General features: G+C 38.8%; 1 protein-coding gene across 1 annotated transcript in view; it reads left to right on the plus strand.

The window, feature by feature from the left end:
* Nucleotides 1–21,974, plus strand: part of BRF1 (BRF1 general transcription factor IIIB subunit) — a 180,492-nt gene that overhangs the window by 128,676 nt on the left and 29,842 nt on the right. Inside the window, exons 12-15 of the mRNA XM_069858918.1 lie at nucleotides 2,335–2,396; nucleotides 4,709–4,790; nucleotides 4,888–4,943; nucleotides 6,806–7,062. Coding sequence (XP_069715019.1) covers nucleotides 2,335–2,396; nucleotides 4,709–4,790; nucleotides 4,888–4,943; nucleotides 6,806–7,062 — 457 coding nt within the window. The remainder of the gene's footprint in view (nucleotides 1–2,334; nucleotides 2,397–4,708; nucleotides 4,791–4,887; nucleotides 4,944–6,805; nucleotides 7,063–21,974) is intronic.

A 21,974-nucleotide genomic window follows, 5' to 3' on the forward strand; every position in this document is an offset into this window, starting at 1 on the left:
CTTGTGCTCTGCTGTTGAGCTGTTTTATTTTGTGTAATGAAACATTTCTTGGGCTCAGATGGACAATCTCCTGGGAAGATGCCTCAAACACTATGCTGCAATATTTACACATCCTTGGTGAATATTTAAGCATTTTAGTCACTGGAAATGTATATCTCAGTTCCGGCAGGGGGGATGTGTAGTGCTGTTCTGCAGAATACCCTAGACTCCCATGGGTGATGCAACATACAGTGATGCCTCTCTGCACTTTGCCTGATTACAGTTTTCTAAAAAAAATCCAGTGAATTATGTCAAAGAGACAGCAAACCACTGGGATATGTTTTGTCACTTGGTTTTTCTCACAAACCCTGAACCAAGACATGCGTTGCTGTGTCCTTTGGTCACGTCCCTGCCTGGCCGGCACCGGGGCGTCTGTGCAGGGAACAGGTGGCCCTGGTGCAGAAAGCCCTGCTCTTACTGGTCTGTTATAGAAATCAGACCAGAAGAAAAGCATGTGTACTGAGCAATTATATAGTTATTATAAAATCTTTTACACTTCTAAAGTGTTGTTGGGGAAGAAGATTATAAAGTAAATCTGGTGCCTGGGACTAAAATACAGTTAATTTCTAAATGTAACGGCAATGAGAAACGTTCCTTAAGGCCTTTTCAGTCATTTTAGCATCAGATTATCTGGATCGGTAAAGTTAATACTAGGTTTATGAGACAATCTCAGAAAAAAATAAAAGCAGTGTTATGCTGTTCCTTGTCACAAGACATTTTCTTCAGGGTGAAACCCATTTTGTACATGACTTTGTATGGAAAGTTTAGAACTTTCTGTTGGTTGTTGGAGGTGGATTTTGAAAACATATTTGTAAGCTCTCAGTCTCTGATACCAGTAAATGTCTGTTGGGTTGAGCATCCACACCCTTTGCACCACCTTAGGATGTGCAGCCTTTATTCCTAACTGGTGTTTCGGTTGATTTCCTAACCCTGTGTTTTCAAGTACATCAGGCAACTGCAGAGCATCATTTTCATCTTCTGGTAAAGTTCATAATTCCTACTTTGCTTGTCTTCAGCATTTGGTGTTCCTCAAGCCTTGAGGCGCTGTGTTGCAGTAACCTGCTGTGGGATCAAAGAGCTGCAGTTCCTTCTCCCTCCACAGGTTCAACGCCGCACCGCTCAGGAGCTCTGCTCCACAAGGAAGCACCAGTCTAGGGAATCAAATCATTCAAAAGTCTTGGTTTGTGGGGAAGCACATCCCTAGGACTGGAGAGCAAGGACCGTGAAGATGCTAAGCTCTTCTGCACCATTTCAGTCTTAATTTGTTACTGCAGGTTGTTGAAGTATAATTTATTTATTCTGCAAGTAAACTAGTTAGGTCATCCTTGTCTAATCTTGATTAGATGCAATGGAGACGACCGAGAAGATGGCTTCATTCCCTAGCATGTCTCTTTGCTGAATAATTTATTATTTTCTCTACCCTAACTACATTAATAGTGTGTTACTACTGTACGTTAATGTGATGTGGAAAATTATGTTTTGCTGGTGTACATTGTGCCAGTCCTGAGTTAGGCCTGTTACGCTGTGCTGTTATGCTTTTTTATAGGTAGAAGGTAAAAGAACATGTTTTCAGAAGAAGTCTTAATAAAAACAAAACTAGAAAAATTACAGTGAAGTTATAATTACAAAAACTCATTATGGTTTAACATTTATTTGGGGCCTTCCATAGCTTCTAAAAGTTATTTTTAAATTTGGAGGTGTTTTAATAATTCCCATTTTACAGAGAGGAGAAATGAATACACATCTTTTTACAGAGTGGTATGAGGTAAGTGGTTTGAATCATGGTAGATCAGAAGCAAGAAAAAAGCTGTGTTATGACTGTCAGCATGATGTGTTATTTACTGTTCCACACTGCTTCCCTGAAAACAGAAAATATTTTCTAAGCCCTGATTTACGGATGAATCATTGACCTATAGGCACTGACAGAGAAATTCATGTTATGATGAAAGCAAAATGGTTATCTTCTTAAAATGGTTTCCCCAGATTCCTGCTGAATGTTTGTAGCTGTACATTAAAATGGAAAAAAAAAAAAGTCACTGGAAGTGTCCAGCAGACTTTTAGTATTGAAGAGGACTGTACCAATTCCTGAATTTTAAATTCATTCAATGTGGTGATTTTGTGTGTGCAGGTATCCCCATACTGAAATTACTCAGCAACATGTTAAACCTCCTGGATGAACATAGAAGGATGCAAATCTCTGAAGCACAATTATTCGGTGTTACTTTACCATAGAACTTGAATTATGATTGATTTTGAACAAACATCTGCTTAATTAAAATCTATTCTTTTCTTTAGATGAGAATACAGAAGATGGTGAATTAGATCTGAGTGGGATTGATGACAGTGAAATAGATCGGGTAAGGTGCTGTCTTATCCTGGCTCTCTTTGCATTTGGATATCTGAGGATGAAAAATAGTTCTTATCTGGTTTATCCTCTCCCCTCACTGCCTCTTCTCTCTGATCTATAGAGTGAGTCAAGTGATTTCAGTGACCTGAGATCAAAACTAAGGTTCATGCGAGGCTGTGAATTTAGTATTCCTTGCCCATTTTATATATATATTTGACTGCTGCTTGCTCGTATCGTGCTGGAATAATTCTGTTTTAGAATGCCTTTTATTCTGATCAAGGACTTTTAAAAGTTTGGTTGAGCTCTAATTTAATTATTTCATTAAGATATATTCAACATAGGAGGCCACCATGGAAACCAAACTGTCAAACCAGCACACACGGCTTCTGTGTTCTTTCTAAAATTTCTGTAACATTTTCTGGATTTATTGTTATTTGTGTGGCAGAGAAAGATACCTTTTGCCATACAACCTGAATATGACAGACAGACAGCTGTGGAAGATGATTTGTTGAAGGCCACACAGCACGTCAACACTTGAACAGGTAGTGATAGGATTAGGGGCAGTGGGTATAAACTGGAGAGGTCGTGATTTAGACTAGACATAAGGAAGAATTTCTTCACGAAGGCTTGTAGTGATAGGACGAGGGGGGAAAAGTATAAACTGGAGAGGGGCAGATTTAGGCTAGACATAAGGAAGAATTTCTTCACGATGAGAGTGGTGAGGCCCTGGCACAGGTTGCCCAGGGAAGCTGTGGCTGCCCCATCCCTGGAGGTGTTCAAGGCCAGGCTGGATGGGGCCTTGGGCAGCCTGACCTAGTGGGACATGTCCCTGGCCATGGCAGAGGGCTTAGGACTGGATGATCTTTAAGGTTCCTTCCAACACAAACCATTCTATTATTCTAGGATCTTATGAATCGAGTGGACATGGTATAGAGGGAGCGGGGAGGCTGGAGGTATTCAATATAACAGGTGCATAATTTAAACAACCATGAGAGAAGAACAAGTGCGTTTTCTCTTTCCCCTAGGCTTTGTGATGAGGTCATAACTCTGCTTTTATGATCTCATGTTCATTTCCATGGCAATAGACTGTAGTATTGTAAGCCTAAGATTATGAACTCCCTAAAAGCATAAGAAGGATGAATAACTGAGCTAGGAGGAAGCAAGTTTTACTATTGCTGCTCACCTTTAATAGAAGCAGATGAAAGACTGAAAATATTGGTTTGATAAACCAGCACTTGCACAGCTTTTTGCTCACCTCATTTGCCCTCGGAGGAAGGACTTCACCTTGCATTAGTTTCATTTGACTGGAGTTCTTTTTCTCATGAAGTTCTATGCATGCATTTTACTTTGGAGAAAATCTCCGATGCTCAAACCCATAAGATGGAGAAATCTCAAATTGGCTTTTGTGAGCATTGTGTACAAGCCTTGGGTCTCCTGCTTTAAAATAAAAATGTCTTGTTTGTGAGGAATTTGTCATCTCCATTCTGCAGAAATTCTTCAAGCCTAAACGGCACCAGCTATAGAGAACTTCTATTTCATGGACAGTTTTCCTAAATACTGGGCTTATTTTTATATTTAAGTAGTTGAAGAGGAGATGTAGCTATCTACCTGCTAGCCCACCTGCTACTTACCTGTTTGTTTACTTCTGTAATTCATCTGAATACTTTCAGGTGTGTGTTTTACAGCTCCACACCTGCTAATGATGTTACCAAGACTAAGTGGAATTAACTGAAAAAAGCCTAGATGTGGTTACTGAACCCAGCTCTCTAAAATGTAGAGGACTCAAACTCCAGGCGATCCTGCCTGGTTTCATTCACACAGATGTGGCCATTGAACTAATAATCTCAGTAACTGTGCCTAAACCTTTGCAGAAACATACCCAGAAGAAACATGTTTCTGTTTTGGTAGGGCAAGGCAATGGTTTCCATACTGTTTTGAATTACAGACCACCATCAATACAAGAATTACTTGCAGATGACCGTGTTGTCATGATACCCTCTCATATCATCTGAAAAAGATCGTAAACCCAGGATCAGTTTAGGTTAATTACAGACCATGTACAATGAGTCCTGCATGGTTTTGGTCATCTCGTCATAGTTAGGAAACCAAGCACTATGTTTTGAAAACATGTTGTTGTTTTTTGCCAGCTTTGGAAGTTACTGGAAATGCTTTCTGATTGTCACATCTCACTTATATTCTCTTATATTAACATATTTTTAAAAACAGAGTGTGAATTGACCTTGCCAGTAGTTTTTCAATTCCATTTTGCCTATGGTTTTCAACCTGATTTCTGAAAATAGATAAAATTGTTTTGTCTTTTAGTATATACTTAATGAAGCAGAAGCACAGATAAAAGCAGAGCTGTGGATGAAAGAAAATGCAGATTATTTGAAGGAACAAAAAGGTAAGTATATAGGACTGAAATTCTCCTTTTGGCCAGTGTTGCTGAAATGTGCAGTCTGTGTAATCTTCATGCTGGTTACCCTTTTGTCATCTTTCAGAAAAGGAAGCAAGAATAGCAAAAGAGAAAGAACTTGGGATTTATAAGGAACACAAGGTATTAAACTGTGTGCTAATTGTGTCTGTTTGAAAATGTCTTGGAAATGCATTATGTTTCCCGATCAGCTCCAGGTGGGATGTATGGGCGTAATGGTATAGGTCACCACTAAATGAGCAAAAGCTATTGTATCTCTACCTGTTATTGAATTACAAGGCTATGATTTTTCAGGTGGTAAGTAAAACACTCCCTTGCCCAAACTTTTATTTTGAATTACTATTATGAGAAAATACTGTGCATGGCAAAGTCAGAGCTGGCTCTTAGCATTTATTATGATTGCTGTCCTAATTGCTTGCTTATTTAAATACAGGTCTGAAGACATGCCTAATTTTTTTTTAATGTGTGCATGGGGGATTTGTTTGTACTTGCCATAACTTCAGTAGCTTTCTTTGCTCTTAGAATAGTGATTTCTTTATGAAGAACCGAACAGACCCTTGTTACAGTCACTTGAAGGAATATATTTTTTTACCTTTCATAAAGAATGCGACAGTTATGTTAACAAATGGCATGTCCTGTCTCCTTGTTTAGTAGTTTAAAGCAGCCTAATTGGCCGTATATTCAGGATTTACGGCGTTAGTATTTTGTGTAATTGAGCAAGTGACAAGTCAAATCTTCCACATGCAACTAAAATCTGTGTTAATTTTTAGTGCATATATCCTCTATCTTTTTTTCCAACTAATGTGAAAGACAGGGCTTCCTACTTCCCCCAGGTATTTCAACAGTAAAAACAAAGCCAGACAATGAAACACTGTTTTATGCTTCAGAGTTTCTCATTCATCCTGCGCTTACAGAGACGTGGCAGTCTACCAGCAATTTTCAAAATTGTATAACTCATTGGCATTGCCAAGTAGCCCAAACACCCACCTTTTTGTTCGGACAACACAGGAGTTTTTCTTTAACTCTGTATTGTTTCTGACAGCTCGAGTATAACTTGATTAATGTAGTGCTTTCCCATTTCAAGGTAGTGCTTGACCTATGGAGGTAAACAGAAGGGCTATTATCCATAAAAAAAAATAAATCTCTTACAGAGCTTGGTGTTAAAACCTCCCTTTGAAAAGGTAAATGCAGAATGAGAAACAGGGGTTCTTTTTTTTCTTTTTTCTTCATACCTACTTAGGCATCAGGATAGAAATGTTCTCTGGTGTCATTTCTCTTTGTCTGGGTCTGTGTAGCACCAACCTCCGCGGCACAACACTGGGCTTGAGCTTGCAGCATTTGCCTAGGAAGGGATAGTTGCAGGTGACATTGTTGCTGTGCTGCTGTGTCTGCAGCCTTCTGCTTCCCATCCTTTGGCCTTAATGCCAGTCCACACTTTGAAGGCTGCTGCTAATATTCTTGGCCTTTTTCAGTGTGGAGGAGGAGTTGGGTAGATGTTCTCCCACACCACATTCAGACTATATAAAATACCATTGCAGTTTCAATACTGAGTTGTCAGTGCTTAGAGGGGTTGGGATCCAGCTTGACTTTAGCTTTATAGGCATTGTATCAGGGGGGATTTCATTTTTTTACATGCTGGTTGATGCTGTCAGGGTCCCTGTTCTTGTAACAGAGTTCAATCCATTTTTTTTTCATGCATGAGAAATGGCCCACATTTCTTCTCTGGCAGCATTACAAATACTAAGTAAAGAATTTGCAGTAAACCATGTGGGTATTTGGTATGAAAGTGATCACTTACCTCTTGGAGAAAAGAGACCTCTCAGTCCCACTGAGTACTAGGAGAGGGAGAGCTGACTTAGCTTGTCCACGTCTCCTGCATCCCACATCAGCAGCATCTGAGCCAGGACTGCTGAACTGCAGCTCGCCCTTCTGCTTCACCGAAACTTTGTTTGTATCTACATCACTAATTTTATATTTTAATTAAGCCAAAGAAATCTGCAAAGAAGAGGGAGCCAATTCAAGCCAGCACAGCAGGAGAGGCAATTGAAAAGATGTTAGAACAGAAGAAAATCTCAAGTAAAATTAATTATAATGTGCTAAGGGACCTGAACAGCAAAGGAAGTAACACACCAAAGAAAGAGGATGACAGCACTGATGAGAGCCCCAACACCAAGAAGCTGTCAAGAAGAAAATCTATTGCCAGTAGGAATATAGCCAACCCTGTAAACAGTGTGGGAAAAAGGTACTGCAATTGTTCATTTATATCTCTGTCTGTGAGACTGTCTATGTATCTTTCTGAGCCAGACAATGTAGGGACTGAAACATTTGTTTGAGGGTGAAATACTGTCAGGGCTCTGTTTTTATTTATTTTGCCTGCAGTGTCGCAGCAGCACCTTATTTATAGTTCATATATCAGAGGTCTGCTTTGGTGTGAGTTAATCATCCTGGAGCAAAAAAAAAAAAAAATCAATGAAAATTCATAAACTTGAATCTTTCAGCCAGGGCACCTTTTCTTCATATACTCCTGACATTTGCTGTCCTTCCTTTTGAAGCTGTCTGTATCAGCTGACGCAACACTAAATGTTCGAAGGCCTTGGCTTTTTGCTTGATTTGAAAAATATATTTCCCATCTATTTTGACAGCTAGCTGTTTTGATTAGCTGTTATTTTAGTTTTATTCCAAACTTTTTTTGTTAATCAATGACACAAATATAAAGCCTTACAGTAAATACGCTTTTCGGTTTTCTGGTCTGCATTTGTAAATGTTTTATAGTGTGATGAAAGCTACTGTTTTAATGAGTACAATATTCGACTTGCTGGGCAGATTTGTAATATGCTGTAAAATGTGTGAGGAGATTGATGTGTTCTATCTACAATATTCAAGTATTTTATTTGTCTTCAATTTATAAAATCATGTTGGATGATCATTTGGATCGTGTCTATGTATAGTAATTTCTTACTTAGATGTTATATATTTATTTACTGCTTAAAATACATAGCTTTTTGCTTCTAGAAGTGTAGGCCTAATGCCACAAGGAAATTTAGGTACTTAATTTGGAAATGTAAGATGTTGTCTTTACTCCATAGTTCAGATTTGCGGATTCCTTGTCAGTAACTGGACTGAAGATTTTAAATGTTTTTAGTTTGTTTGGTGGTATTTCTAGGGCTTTTAACTTTAAATTTTTTGAGACCTTGACTGCGTCAAATGTCTCTTACATAAGCCATTAAGGGCTTTTTCTCTCCTCAGCTTTCCTAAATTTAAGATGATGGCTTTTGTGCATGTAAGCCTGAATTCATAGTTACTCAATAGCATTTACTGCAGCCCCTGACAATGTGTGGCCTGTGCATCAGTTGTCCCCCCAAGATTTCTCTGTTCTGGCTCCATTTTAGGGGGCTGGGCTCAATGTTCCTGATGGGTTTCTTCTAACTTGAGATTTTCTGTGGTGCTGTACGTTGCAGCCAAGAGCAGGTGAAGGACTGGGAAGGGTGGAAGGGCAGCCAGTGAGAAATCATCTATTCGTGCAAGAACAGGAGATGTAGAATACCTGAAAACATGAAGCTGGGAGGGATAGTGAGTGCACATCCCTCAGAAGCTAAGCAAAATAAGGATGACTAGGCCCGACCCCTTATTTTTACTTCCTTTGACAGTAAGGTCAGAGGCGTGGTCCTTAATTTTGGCTGAGAAGCCAAATGCCAAAGCCCCAGCTCTTTGTCACCAGGATACAGGTTTTTGCAGGGTACCAAACATCTTTTCTTTCTTTGCTGTACCTTCTTTATTCTGTATTTTACCAAGACGGCTTCATCCTTGTTCAACTTTTCACTCAATATCAACAGCTTTGCTTTCCAGTTCTTGACTCACTTGTGGGTTTTAGTCTCCTCTGTAAGTTGCTACTTGAAGTGATGACCCAAGCAAGTAAGTTTTCTGCTAGTGAAGGAAAGTAAAGATGCATGGTGGATTAGCTAACAGCATTTAGCCTGTGCCTTATTTGGATTTAACAGGTATTAATGAGTCATCTTGGTCATAGTTCTAGGAAAATATATCCAATTCAGTTGTCTGAAATGCTGTTATGGGAGGTCAGGGCTGGTCAGGATCCTGGTTGCATTTCAGAGCTCAGCAGTAAAATCCACGCTTGAGCTGCTTCGCCACATCCCAACCTGTCACTTCTGAGGTTTGCAGAAATGTTGGGCACTCCTATTGAAGTCAACACATTAAACTCTGAACAGGTGTTAAACTCTTCGGAAAATCATGCCATAAATATTTAATTTAACAGTGGTGCAACTTGAAAAGGTTTCTAAATAAATACAAATCAGTATTTTCCAAAAGCAGCTAATAAAACGTGTTTATTTTTCCTCTTGAGAGCCTAAAGTACGTCCTTAAGATGCATACAGAGTTTCCTGATTATGATTAGCAGATCTCAGATACAATGAATTTTGCAGCAGAGCACTTCAGAAGAGATTGGGGATATATGCAGATATGCAAGTTAAGATTTTGCACTCCTGAAGTAGGCAGTGTTTTTGCTTAAATAGTATCAAGGACTTGGCAAACCATCAGCTGGGATTTTTTTTTCCTTACAATTAAAGATATATTGCATACTTTTGATTTTTTTCCTAGTAGTCTAAATGCCATACCTTTTAAATGGTGTGCATAATTTTCTGTGTTCTGTGGTGTTCTTATATGCCATGAATTCATTGCCTTTGTTTGGCATTGTTCCTCTGAGGGGTGAATGGCTTGATACTTTCCCAGTGATACAAAAATCATGTAATTCATATGCAATTAATAATAATAAACCCCCTGAACATCAGTCATTAGAAAATGAATGAAGCACATAATGTATCTTTATCCAGGAGGCATTTGCAGGGATCTTGCTAACTGTTTTGGTTTGTAGTGATTTACCATCCTGCGTTTTTATCTTTATATGTCTTAAATATTTAGTAAGCTGCATTTGGCTGCTATAGCACCTTGCATAACTATGCTTTGATCTGGTTCTTTAGTTCATCTGAGTTATAGTCAGATTTTAAAGAGCTACTGATTTTGTCCTGATCTCAATTAGGAGGTAGGAAAGTAGATTTTATTTTTTTTAAAAGAAATATCTTAATGCTTTCCTTCTGCAAGTGAAGGTTTGCATACCTCACCAGGCTTGAACAGATGATGGAGCCAAGTTTGTCAGGTGTCTCAGGAAGCATCTTCATATACAGTATGTAGCACCCTGAAAATAGGAAATTGATCTTTGTCTCCATTTTTCCAATTGTCTCTTGTTATAAAATACATTGCGCTGTTATTTCTGCATTGAAGACTTCAGATTATCTCTAAAAAACAGTTACCCCAGCCAGACATGGTGCAATGGCTGAGTGTTTTTTTCTTTTTTTTTTAATATGACATAAACTAGCAGTTACAGAATTATCCACTTAAAATATTGGAAAAGCTTTCGTTTACTGATGTGATAAAAATAGGCAAATTTTACTGTCGTATGAAAAGTTGTTGATATGCGAGAAATTTATGAGGAGCTGGAATTCTTAGCATGGTCCCAGGAGCATGGTTAGACTGAATGTTCTTTCACTTGCTGACCTTTTAATATAGCTTTGTGGCTGCTATATTTACTAAATATTTACTTGGATTCTAAAGGCGATATTGTTTATCCACATATTATTTCATAAAAAATCCTGATTTGGAAATCTCAGAAATGTTTGGCATTTTCTGAAATTTTGTTAGGGAGGTACATTCAAAGAATTCTTCCCAAGTTCACACCGATTTCTCCTTTTTGGATGAGTACATATTATATACATTAATATCTTCAGAAGCAAACTGGATTTTTGAACAGGTTTCTTGACCATGCATGAATGCTGTGCAGCTTTTTGAGTTTTAGAAAAAGGCCTGCATTTCTCAAACACGTCTCCCAGAATTATACTGGGAGTTTACTTATTGTACATGTCTAGATGATAGGAGACGTAATGACAATGTAAGTAACTTCAGGAAATTTTATGTTGTGTAAATGTATTTCGTTACATTTCTTAATGCATTTTTGTTCTAGTCGATCTCACAATTGGTGCTTCATATGCAAAAGCCATTTCGTTCTCTGTGTTTTAGAGATGGGGCATGGCGGATGTTACCATAATAGATGTTGCAACTTTAATTTCAATTACCAATTGCACAGTTTATCTTCACTAATGTCTTCTGTGCGTATGAAGAATAACATGTTGAACTCCTAGAAATGAACACTTGCCACTCTGAGCTACCTAAAACCTGAACTCGAGTTAGAGCTGTGCCATGCACTGCAGCTGTTCAGGTCCAGTAAAGAGGGTGAGGTTAGGAAGCTTTTGGGTTAGAAGCTTAATAATTTATTTTATATTTACTCGAGATGAATCTTACAACATTACTTGTGAAGTGAAATGTGTTGTACCAAGAAAGTGTGGGAACAAGAAAGCTTTCAAGTCACTACTTTTTCAAAGAAATTAATCCTGTTTATTGCTATGTGCTTGAAATTGTTAATGATATCAGAAAAGGCAGGATATATTGTCAGGGGAATAAATGTGTCAGGTTAATCTCCTGAAGAATTTGCCTTGGAAGAAATGAAGCACGACTGTGAAGCACAGCTGAATCTGTTGTAATGAAACAAGGTTGTTCTGAATGGAAGCATATGAATATATAATAGAAAACCAAATCATGCTTGCTATGAGTATGACAAAAGCACTTGGTAGAGATCTCAAATTTGATTAGATTTGGAAATTCACCTCCAAATTCTCTCCATGGTCTCACTTGTATTTATCGACCATCCACTTTGCTCATACACGTTGGCATGTGGCTCCACTTGTGCTTGGGAGCTACGGGATCCCGATATTGCCAGCTGAGGAACTTGTACCAGGGACTTGTTCTGCTTAACTTCCTGCCCTGAGAGGGACACTTTCAGTTAGCATCTGCTCCAGCTACGTTTTTGATGGCTTTTCAGTAGGCAGAAAATCTCCTTTATTATTAGGAGAACGTATGTAATAGTTTTCTACAGCCTGGTGTTTGGCATCTCACCTAAGCTGGTAAATTACTTGGTACTTTCTTGACACTAATTGGTATCCCATTCCCCCAGGAAAATATGAGCAGAAGCCTAATTTAAGTGCTTTGGAGGAGCCCGATGATCCCACGCTGCAGAGGGAATTCCTGGGGAATAAGGAGGGAAGAAGCCCCAAATACCTGTTCCCCTCATATCCAGGATCCCTGATAAGGATAAGCCCTGTATTTGTAGTTTGACGGGTGGAAGTGTGCTAAGTGCTGTGCTGTGTCCTGGCTGGGAGCTTCTTGCTCAGCTGCAGCTCTGAATGTCCTGAATACTAATTCTATCCTGGCCATGGCTTATAATTTGTTTTTAGAAACCCAAAGCAAATGGAGTTTTTAATGTACAGTATTTTATTTTATTTTACATTATGAGACCGGTGTTTATGGATGGGAGGAGTGTGAGCTCAGGTTTTTTAAGTTACTTAGATTAACCCAGAACTGTATGGAACAGTGCTCAGTTTAAATAATCTGAAGGTATCCTGAGTGTCTGAAGTCACTGTGTTCAGCAGATGAAAAGCTTTTGACAGAATCTTTTCCACGATAACTTTGGTGGTACGTGTGCTCTGCACGAATTGGCCCTTGGAGATGAGATCTTAAGAGTGTTTTTATATGCTTTAATTTTTCCACCATATATTTTTATTTTTCAGAATTGCCTTCAGATCTAGTTTACCTTTGCTGTCCTGTTTTTCTCCTTGTGTTTTGTAATCTCTACATGGCTTGGCGTTCATGTGTATTTACTCAAAGTGAGGTATTAAATTTTGTCTTGTGTTGTGCTGACTCGGGCTGTCTTTTTATATGTGACTAGCACTGATTTCCCACCTGGAATAAATTTCATAGAATCATAGAATAACCAGGTTGGAAGAGACCCACCGGATCATCGAGTCCAACCATTCCTATCAAACACTAAACCATGCCCCTTAGCACCTCGTCCACCCATGCCTTAAACACCTCCAGGGAAGGGGACTCAACCACCTCCCTGGGCAGCCTCTGCCAGTGCCCAATGACCCATTCTGTGAAAAATTTTTTCCTAATGTCCACCCTAAACCTCCCCTGGTGGAGCTTGAGGCCATTCCCTCTTGTCCTGTCCCCTGTCACTTGGGAGAAGAGGCCAGCACCCTCCTCTCCACAACCTCCCTTCAGGTAGTTGTAGAGAGCAATGAGGTCTCCCCTCAGCCTCCTCTTCTCCAGGCTAAACAACCCCAGCTCTCTCAGCTGCTCCTCATAAGACCTGCTCTCCAGCCCCCTCACCAGCTTTGTTGCTCTTCTCTGGACTCGCTCCAGAGCCTCAACATCCTTCTTGTGGTGAGGGGCCCAGAACTGAACACAGTATTCGAGCAGCGGTCTTATTCGAGCAGCATTTCCTTATAGAAGATACTGGGAGTACTTGTTGAGATGGCAGTCAGGAGTTTCTTCTATAGCTTAATTATTATTTGGTTGATATTTTTGGTGTTTCCTCTGGAAGCAGTCTCGTGTTGGCTGCAGGATTAACTAGGCTGTGATTCCTGGGTATGAAAGTACGTGTGGGAGCCTTCCTGTTGAGCCTGTGGAGTCAGCTTTTGGTTTGAATATTATGTACGTGGTATATAAATTCTCTAACCACTTTTACGTAACTGTTTTCATATGTGATCTGTGCTTTGAGAATTTCTTTGGAGTATAATTTTATGTATGTTTGTGCTTTGCTGTGGTATATAATCATTTAAATCAAAGGTTAATCAAAATAATTAGTAATTTTCAACAGGAAAATGGTGATATTTGATAAGTACCTCCGCTCTAAATAAATCTTACCAGTATTTTCCAGTCTTGTAATTTTTAGAGGGACAAGCTTACACAAATTATGTTTAGTATTTTATTTACAAAAAGCAAAGCCAAGAAAAAATGAATTCAAGATTTCCAAAGTTATGCTTTTCAAGTCATGCATCTCCTTATTAAAATTAGTTGTACAGGGGAGAGCTTTCCCAGCGACCTTGAAAGGACCTGACATATGCATTTATTTGTTCACAGTTGATTTGAAGAGTTGATCCAGTAAAGCCTGTAGTAATGTTATAATGTGGCTAGTGCTGCAGGTTACATGAGCTAAGAAGCCTTTTGTAATATGGAGATAAATCAGAGACAAGAACTGGAAAGAAATGTTATCTGACCCAACCCATTTTAAAATGAGTGCGTGTTTTTAACTTCTGAATGCTCTCATGTGATGACCAGCAGCCTTTCCTTCTTCATTAGGTGAGGACACAGGAGGAAAAATGTATCTCTTCTCTGTGTATGGAGAGTTGAGCAAATGCCACTGAGAGACTGGGGAGGCAGGAACCAGCACACTGGTGCAGCAGGTTATCCCTTTACCCTCAAATTAATTTTTCTGACACTGGCAGGTGTTTGTCAGCATTTGATGTTTATTCTGATTACTCAGGCTATTTTGTAGATCAGTTCTCCCTGATAACAATTATAACCTTTTTCTTTCACATCTGATGGACTGAAAATACAGCTGCATTAAACTCTGAAGCAGGTAAGGGCAGTGTTTCACATGGCTTTACTCTGTACTCTTGAGAAAGGATCTCCCTTCCAGCCATCCTCTGCAGGTTCTCGGCACGTTTGTGCTGCTGCAGAGCAGCTTTTGCCACAGACTCCCATCATTTCAGCAATTAATCCAGCAACTCTGTAGTTGCCTGTTGAACAGCATCAGTTCATTAGGGTGAGGATACCAAAAAGCTTATTCCTTCATCCTTCATCCCTCAGCCCTTTCCTTCCTCCTGCAGTTGGTTGCTGAGTAATTTCCACCTTTCATGCCTGTTCTTCCAGGGAGTTAAGAGAAATGAAGTTGAAGGTTTTCTTGCTTGTTACATTATTAAAATGGAGTACTTTTCCTGAGTTTTGAAGTAATTCATTTTTGACTACTTGAATAAAATGTCAAAAATTCAAGACAGCAACAAACCCGCCTGTATTTTCACTCTGTAAAATATAATTGGAGAGAAATGTCCCTGGAATAGCTTAATGATAGAAGAAATAAACCTTTCGATGTGAACCGTACCAATTTATCTAAGTTAGTGATGCTGCAAATCATCTCCAGTTGTACATCATTCATTAAGAGCATTCAAATTCTATAGTATAGACATTTAATGTTGTCAAAATTTGGCTTAGTGTAAGGGTAAGGAAACATGGTCTGCTTGGACTGCAAAGGAGTGTTCCTGAGCTGTCATTTATTTGGACTTAGAAGAACCTCAGAGAAATATATGTAAATAAACCCTTCAAGACTGGGTGAGGACACAACTAGGCATGTGCAAATGTTGCAGCAATAACAAGCATCTGCCAAATCCAGTGCCTGGTTCCATTTGCCCCAGATGATTAGAATGCCTTCAATTTAAAACTAAAAAGGCATTGATCTGGCTCAACCTTGTGGCCTAGACCCAGGTCACGTCTCCTTATTTTCACAGCAGCCTTCTTGTTTGTTTAATATAAATTGGATATTGCTTTTCCGCCTCCCACTCAAGAAAAGTGTCTCCTTGTTGGATTCCAGGAGAGGTCGGCTGGGCAGTGCAAAAATGCAGAGGGGATTTTTTTGTGACTGTCTGAATTAATTTTGTCTTGCATTTTAAGACCAAATAGGAGCTATTATATCCCAGAAAATAATTTTGTGTGACAGTTGGATTGCGAGTGCCCAGTTTATCTGTGTTCTCATTTTCAGGTTGGTTATAAGAAAATGCTCTGTGAGCTTTTTTCCTTCCAAATTACATTCAATGGGTCTAATGGGAGGCTTGATATGCATATGTATGCGCAGTCTCTTGAACTTTAGTAGTGCGTTAGCAAAAATAGTTGTGTGTGATGTGGGGATGAAGGGAGTTGGGAGTAACAGAGAAATTGCCAGCATTATGGCTCTTGTTATCAGACCCTAAAAGTGCCCATCATGCTGTCATGTCTGAGAGCTCTTCAGCTCTCTGCAATGCTCATTCACAGTTTGTAGATTCTTCTGATTTAGTTCCTTGTGTTTTCACAGGTGGAAAATGATTGGTTTCTGAATTGATTTTCTGTTGACCTTAGTCCAGCAGGGTCTGCTTGTTGATCTTTACAGTATATATCTGCTCATTTTTTTAGTATAAACCAGAGGAAGCACATGTCTGATGTGTGTTAGATTTGCAAATGAAGTTGAGTCTTCAGCGAATATTTGTTAAGCATTGAAGGAAATGGAACAAAACAAACAAAAAATCAACTTTTCCTCACTACAATGTGACATATGTTATTTTACCAAGCCTAATAACCAAACTAGGAGAGCGGTCACACAAAGCTTCTTGTTTCTTCATATTCAAGCTCTTGTTTCTTCATATTTGCACATATTGCCAGACCAGATAACTGGCAATCATTATGTGGTTGTGACTGCAGTTTATTCACCGTGGCTGGGTGAAGTATTGGAAAGTTAAAGCAGTTTGTTGCAGAATTTGAAGTACTGTTTGTTCACATAATATGTAACAGCATCTACTTAATTAATTTTAAATTGTCCAGTGCACTGTAACTTAGTCATTTATGTAAGTGCTGTTCCATTACCCAGTGATGCTTCTGGTGTGCTGACTGATTTCAGTTTTACCTTGCTGCAGTTGTTAGTAAATATAGGATGAAACATACTGAGATAACTTCTAAATGTGGTCTTGGAAGATATACGCAGCAAATTTAACTTTTTCTTCTGTTGTTGAATTTCCAATTTATTGTGAGTCAGAGGTTTCTGTACAGCATTTTCCCCTTCCTCCAGTGCAACACAGCAATAAATTGAACAAACCTATTGCTTTGTTTAGAATGTACAGGAACCAAAGTAACTTCTCCACCTGCTCTGAAGCAGTGTATCTCCTTTTCTTCTGTCACACCGACCCCTTCCTTGTAACCCAGAAACAAGTAAGGGAGGAAACCAGAGCTTTTACGTACATTTTCCTTTCTCCTCGTATTCTACTCGTGAAAAGAAATCTGTCCTGCTGCCGAGGTTGGAGGGTAAGGTACAGGGTAGGGTGTAGTGTGTACAGACATGAGGATATACAGTCCGTCTCCCAAGTGCACATGCAAGTGGAGAACATCTCACCTCAAGTGCTCATTCAAGGCTTTGCTGTCAAAAACTTTAGATGGTTTGAAATCTTTCCATTCAAGCAGGACTGTGATAACTGGCAGGAGAAGGATACAACGAGGCTAGTATGGCCTGCAGCGTGACATGCTGCCAGAGATTTGAAATGTGTATTGATACTCAAGAGCTGAGTGCATCCTTGCTGAATTGCAGCACTGGAAGATGCTTGTGTATTCAGAGCACTGTCAGGTCCCATACGGAATAGAAGTGTTGGACGTGTATTTAATAGTCTGTTGTCTCTTTATTTAGAAAAGGGTTTGGATGTGGTATTTATGTGAAATAAATATATGCTACTTTACAGCATAGTGTTCTTTCAAGAAGTTATCAACATATTTAATCTGTGTGTTTTGAGATCTGAAGTATGAAGGACACACATACAAATTTGGAAGCAGAATGAACTGGCTGCTGTATTTATTTTGTAAGGTTATCTTTGCCTGTCTACAGTGGTGACATGGTAGTTTTAATAGAAAAATGCCTTTTTAGAGTTCTCCATGGATTTTATAATGTAGCAATAAAGAAACAAAATAATTTGAAGTCCTAACTGAAACTATTGCTGCTGAAGTTGAACGAGACAATCATCAGATTAAAGCTGTTGTTGAATCAGTCAGTCATCTGATGAATTAATAGTGGAGATTAAAGTCAATAGCAAATCAAATTATTAGATGAAGAGAAGCAAGACAGAAATCAGAGTGATTTAAAACATACGACTGGTTGTTACGACTGGATAACGAGTGAGCATCACTGGCTGCCTGGCTCCTGGAGGCAGAGATGGGCCCTTCCAGTTAGTGCTTTCGTAAGTCACTTTAAGGGTTATTTCTGTGCCTAAATGTGCTACCTAGATGAAAGTGGTGTAGACATTTGTTCTTTTTCCATTTCCTGCCAAATGAACTGTGTGCAAGCAATATTGGATTAAAAAAATTTGATATGCAAATATAGCACGTCTTAAACGTGTTTGCACTTTATTCATAGCTATTGAAATAGTGCAGAAAAAAATTGATGGGAACAGAGTAAGAAAGCCGTGAACTCCTTTGTGTAGGTTGTTTGTGGAACAAGGTGGATAGGAGAGCAGTTTAGGTTGCTCGTGGTGCTGATGGATGCCTCCTGTGAGCTTTCACTGGGTGTTCATCAGGCTGTACCTTCTGAAATCTCTCCTCCTCTGGATAGTGTCCAGGAGATTAGGATCATTAATGGCTCTCAGTGATGTGGCAGTGCAAAAAACCTACCATTTGCTGACGTGTTCATTCGTGATACCACCTCTGCCACACCTCTTTAGATTTTCTCAACATATTGGTAAAATAAGAACTTGCTTTGCCTACAAACTGGTCCAGTGCAAACATGATTTTGATCTGCATATAAAAAAATCCTGGACCTTACTGTCAGGTTTTATATAACTTATTTTTATTTTTACAGTCAGAACATATATACTCCAAAAATATGAGAGAAGCTTGCTGAAAAAGCTTCGTCTCATCATGGGAAAAGTTCAGAGTACATGCATCTTAAATTTCCTTAAACCCCTGTAGGAACAGAACTACTTTTTACCCCTGCATCCATATTTTCATTTCCATGTTATTTCTTAAAATATTCTTGTTCCTTTTCACCAGCAAAGCATTGATGTAATGAAATAATTTGGTTTAATTGGATTACATATATTGATTTTATGTGCCTATGATAGAAGCTATCATACATTTCATGAAAATAAACCTAAATACTGATTCATCAACTCTAAAAGCATGAAGTGACAATACTTAATTCTGTTCTATTAAAAAAAAACCCAACAACAAAGGGAGGGGAAGCATGAAAGGGAGAAAAGGAAAAGAAAGGGCTAATTAGGGATTTAAAGCCACTGGGATCTGGGTGTTTTTTTTTGCAACCAGTGAACTGAGTCCAATGTAAAGTGTGGTGTGTGTAAGCTATGAGAAATCATGAATTCTGTATAATGCAAAATAACTTGCTGGAGAGGTCTTAGTTGGAAAGGAAAGGTTTTTGTAAAGAAAGAAACCTCACCTCACTGACCTTTACTGACCCTGGCTTCATCTAACCTGAAGAGATTAGAAAAACCTCGAACATCAAAAGGAACTGTAGACAGTGTTGTCTCCCAGAGTCCCATTGTGTTTAGGAGTGATTTATCAAGAGGCAGCCGCCTGCCTGCTCTGGAGCCTTCACCCGCTGGCACCAACAATGCAGCCGTGGCTGTAGGTCAGGCTGGCCATCTCAAACCCTGCCTTGGAAAAACAATGTGTGGCTCCCGGTGTGATGGATGGGAAACCTGACTCCAGGATTCATTGGCTCAACTTGTTTGGAAGACTTGCTGGTTTTACTGAGCAAACATTTTTCGGGTGCTTCCTATAGTTTATTAAGGAGTGGATAAATAACTTATATTTTCTTCAGCTACAGAAAATACGAACATAATTAAATCACATCAAATGTTTGTGTTTCAGCACATGGTAATCTTCAGATTTTATATATATATGCTTATCTATATATATGTATGTGTGTGTATATACATGTGTATGTACAAACACAAGTTTTACAAAAAAATCTCTCTAAATAGATATTGGTGGAAAATGCAGGCTTTATGCATTTATTTCTGTCTCATCAGAAGAATCGATGGAGGATGTTTCTAAGATCTGATGATTACCAGGCTGTAGTTTTCTGCTAGTTTTGGATTGTAATTTAAAACTACTCCTTAAAACGTAAGAAAGTCTCAAATTATGAAGCAATAGGAAATCCTGAGATGCAAGTCCTAGAGTAGGCTTGCAGAGCGGTATGTATTCATTATTTTGTTGCTACATTAGTAGCTCACAGGTATTAAGCATAGCATTGTTTTTGGTGAAGACCGGACACTGTAACACTCAAGTTTATGGTTCAGCATTTGCTGATAGGATTTGTAACACAGGAAAGTCCAGATTTAAGATGGTTTTTGCAGAGTCCTTGCAAGAGGCCAGCCACAGTAACATGCATTTTTGTCTAAATTACTTTCCCTCTTTTTTCAATTTCAATATCTGCTGATTTCATTTCGAAACCCATTATAAAGCAAATGAAATAGCTGAGACTTTTTCTATCACAGTAATCAAGACCTTTAATACCCCATTTCTCTACAAACAACAGTTTTAAGAGCTGTTGTTTGTGGTGATGTTGCCTGTGTTGGGCAGGGTGCTGGGCAGACACTGTGGGAGACATGGTTCAGCTGAGGGTACCCATATTAGGATCTACTTTCAAGTAATTTAAAGGCTAATCGAGATTTCCAGGCTTTTATTGGAAGACTTATCTTTTACTAAAGCGCTCTCAACAGCAGAGCTTCTCTTGCCTAGGCACCATGCTCTGCATCACAGCTCCAGAGATATCTGGCTGGCTTCCAGTTTAAATTCATTTAATAGGGTAAATCTGAAATGATTTAAACACTCTCAATTTACCACCGTAACCAAAGCGTCGAAGCCAGGAGCTATAGAAGCACTAATATGCAAGAGAGTTTTTAAAGAGGAATTTGAACATAACTGCTTTAAAAATGTCAGTCAGGTGAGACGGGAGATGTTTCAGGAAAGTGATTTAAATTACCCAGGTCTTTTATTAATGACGCACCTTAAGATTTTCTGTACTGTAACACATCTAGGGCTGGATTTTGTCACACTGACCTTGGTCGACTTAAGTTCAGACTGTCAAATGGTGGAGCAGTGTGTGTTTTGCTGTGTATACAGGCGCAGCAGAGAATTTTGAGACTCTTGGCAGGTTGTTGACTGAATTGAAGTTCTCCGGCTTTTTGCATGCTTTTGGAAGGAAATGGTAAAGCAATCTACTTAAGAACATCTGAATATTTGTCAATTTGTGCTGCAGCTTTCCCCAATAAGTTACTAAACATGCTGTCTTTTGCTGTTGCTGCAAATATGTTCCTTTCTTTTCTTTTCAGCAATATTTTTAGGATGGGCATCTTCCTTTTCTTTAATGATTTTGGTTTTCTTTAGGTCTTATAAAGTGTATCTCAGTGTTATTTATTGCTTTTCTGTCTAACTTAGGCTCTCGAATACTGTTTGGATGGCAGTCTTTCTTATAGCCTAAAAAACAAACCTTTCATTTTGCATAAAAAGGAAAAAAATAGTTGTGGGTTGTTTTTTTCCTTTGAACTTCAAAAGCACAAAAATCGTTATATAGGAAAATAGAGAAAAAATATTCATAAACATAGAAAGATGCTCACTGATTAACCTGTTGGGAACATTCACATATCTGCTTTTGGTCTCCTGAAGATCAATACTATGAGACTAATCTATGATGCTGCAGCAGTCTATAATAACTCAAACATATTATCTTGCAGAGTATTATAACTGGAATAAAAATTGCTAGGTTTAAATTTTGAAGATATTGAGATACCTATCCTGACATTAATTTTTTTCATAAAATGGATCAACAGTGTTCTCTGTGGGCATACACAGTTCAATATTCTTTCCAAATAATATTGAAACGTGATCATGCTATTCTAGTGATCCTGTCCAGCACAGTTGCACTTGGATGGATGACAAAAAGCAAGCAAAACCCAAGCAGAACGTGACTGCTTTGTATCTGATGTTCGGCATCGGGTAGGTGTCATCTCTCTCAGTTGGATGAGGAAGGGAGGGCAAAGGAGTGTGTGTTGTCATCATTTTGCTTGGTGAGAGTTGCAAAACCAGCTTGAAAGTTTTTTGCATTGACTTTGGGTCTTTGTGAGTTAGGTACTAGGAGTTTGTAATTTGTCGAGGAGGGAGAAGCACCTTTAGTGATGTCCTTACTGCTGTACTGGCGGAGAAGTTATGAAGTTTGGGCTAATTATAATTTCCTGTGACTCCATAAGTGGATTTGAAATGACTTGTTTGCTCTTCCACTATAGTAACTTTTGTCATTTATTCTTTCTTCCAAGCAACTGAATGGCACGTTACCTCCAAACTAGGAAATTATTATATTTCCTTAGCCTAATCGTAGAGCCTTGGTTTTGCAATTATGTTTTAAAACACTGATGGACCATAGTCAGTGAAAGCAAAAAGACCCAATTCTTG

The sequence above is a fragment of the Phaenicophaeus curvirostris genome, chromosome 5 (genome assembly GCF_032191515.1).
Source record: "Phaenicophaeus curvirostris isolate KB17595 chromosome 5, BPBGC_Pcur_1.0, whole genome shotgun sequence".
Lineage (NCBI taxonomy): Eukaryota > Metazoa > Chordata > Aves > Cuculiformes > Cuculidae > Phaenicophaeus > Phaenicophaeus curvirostris.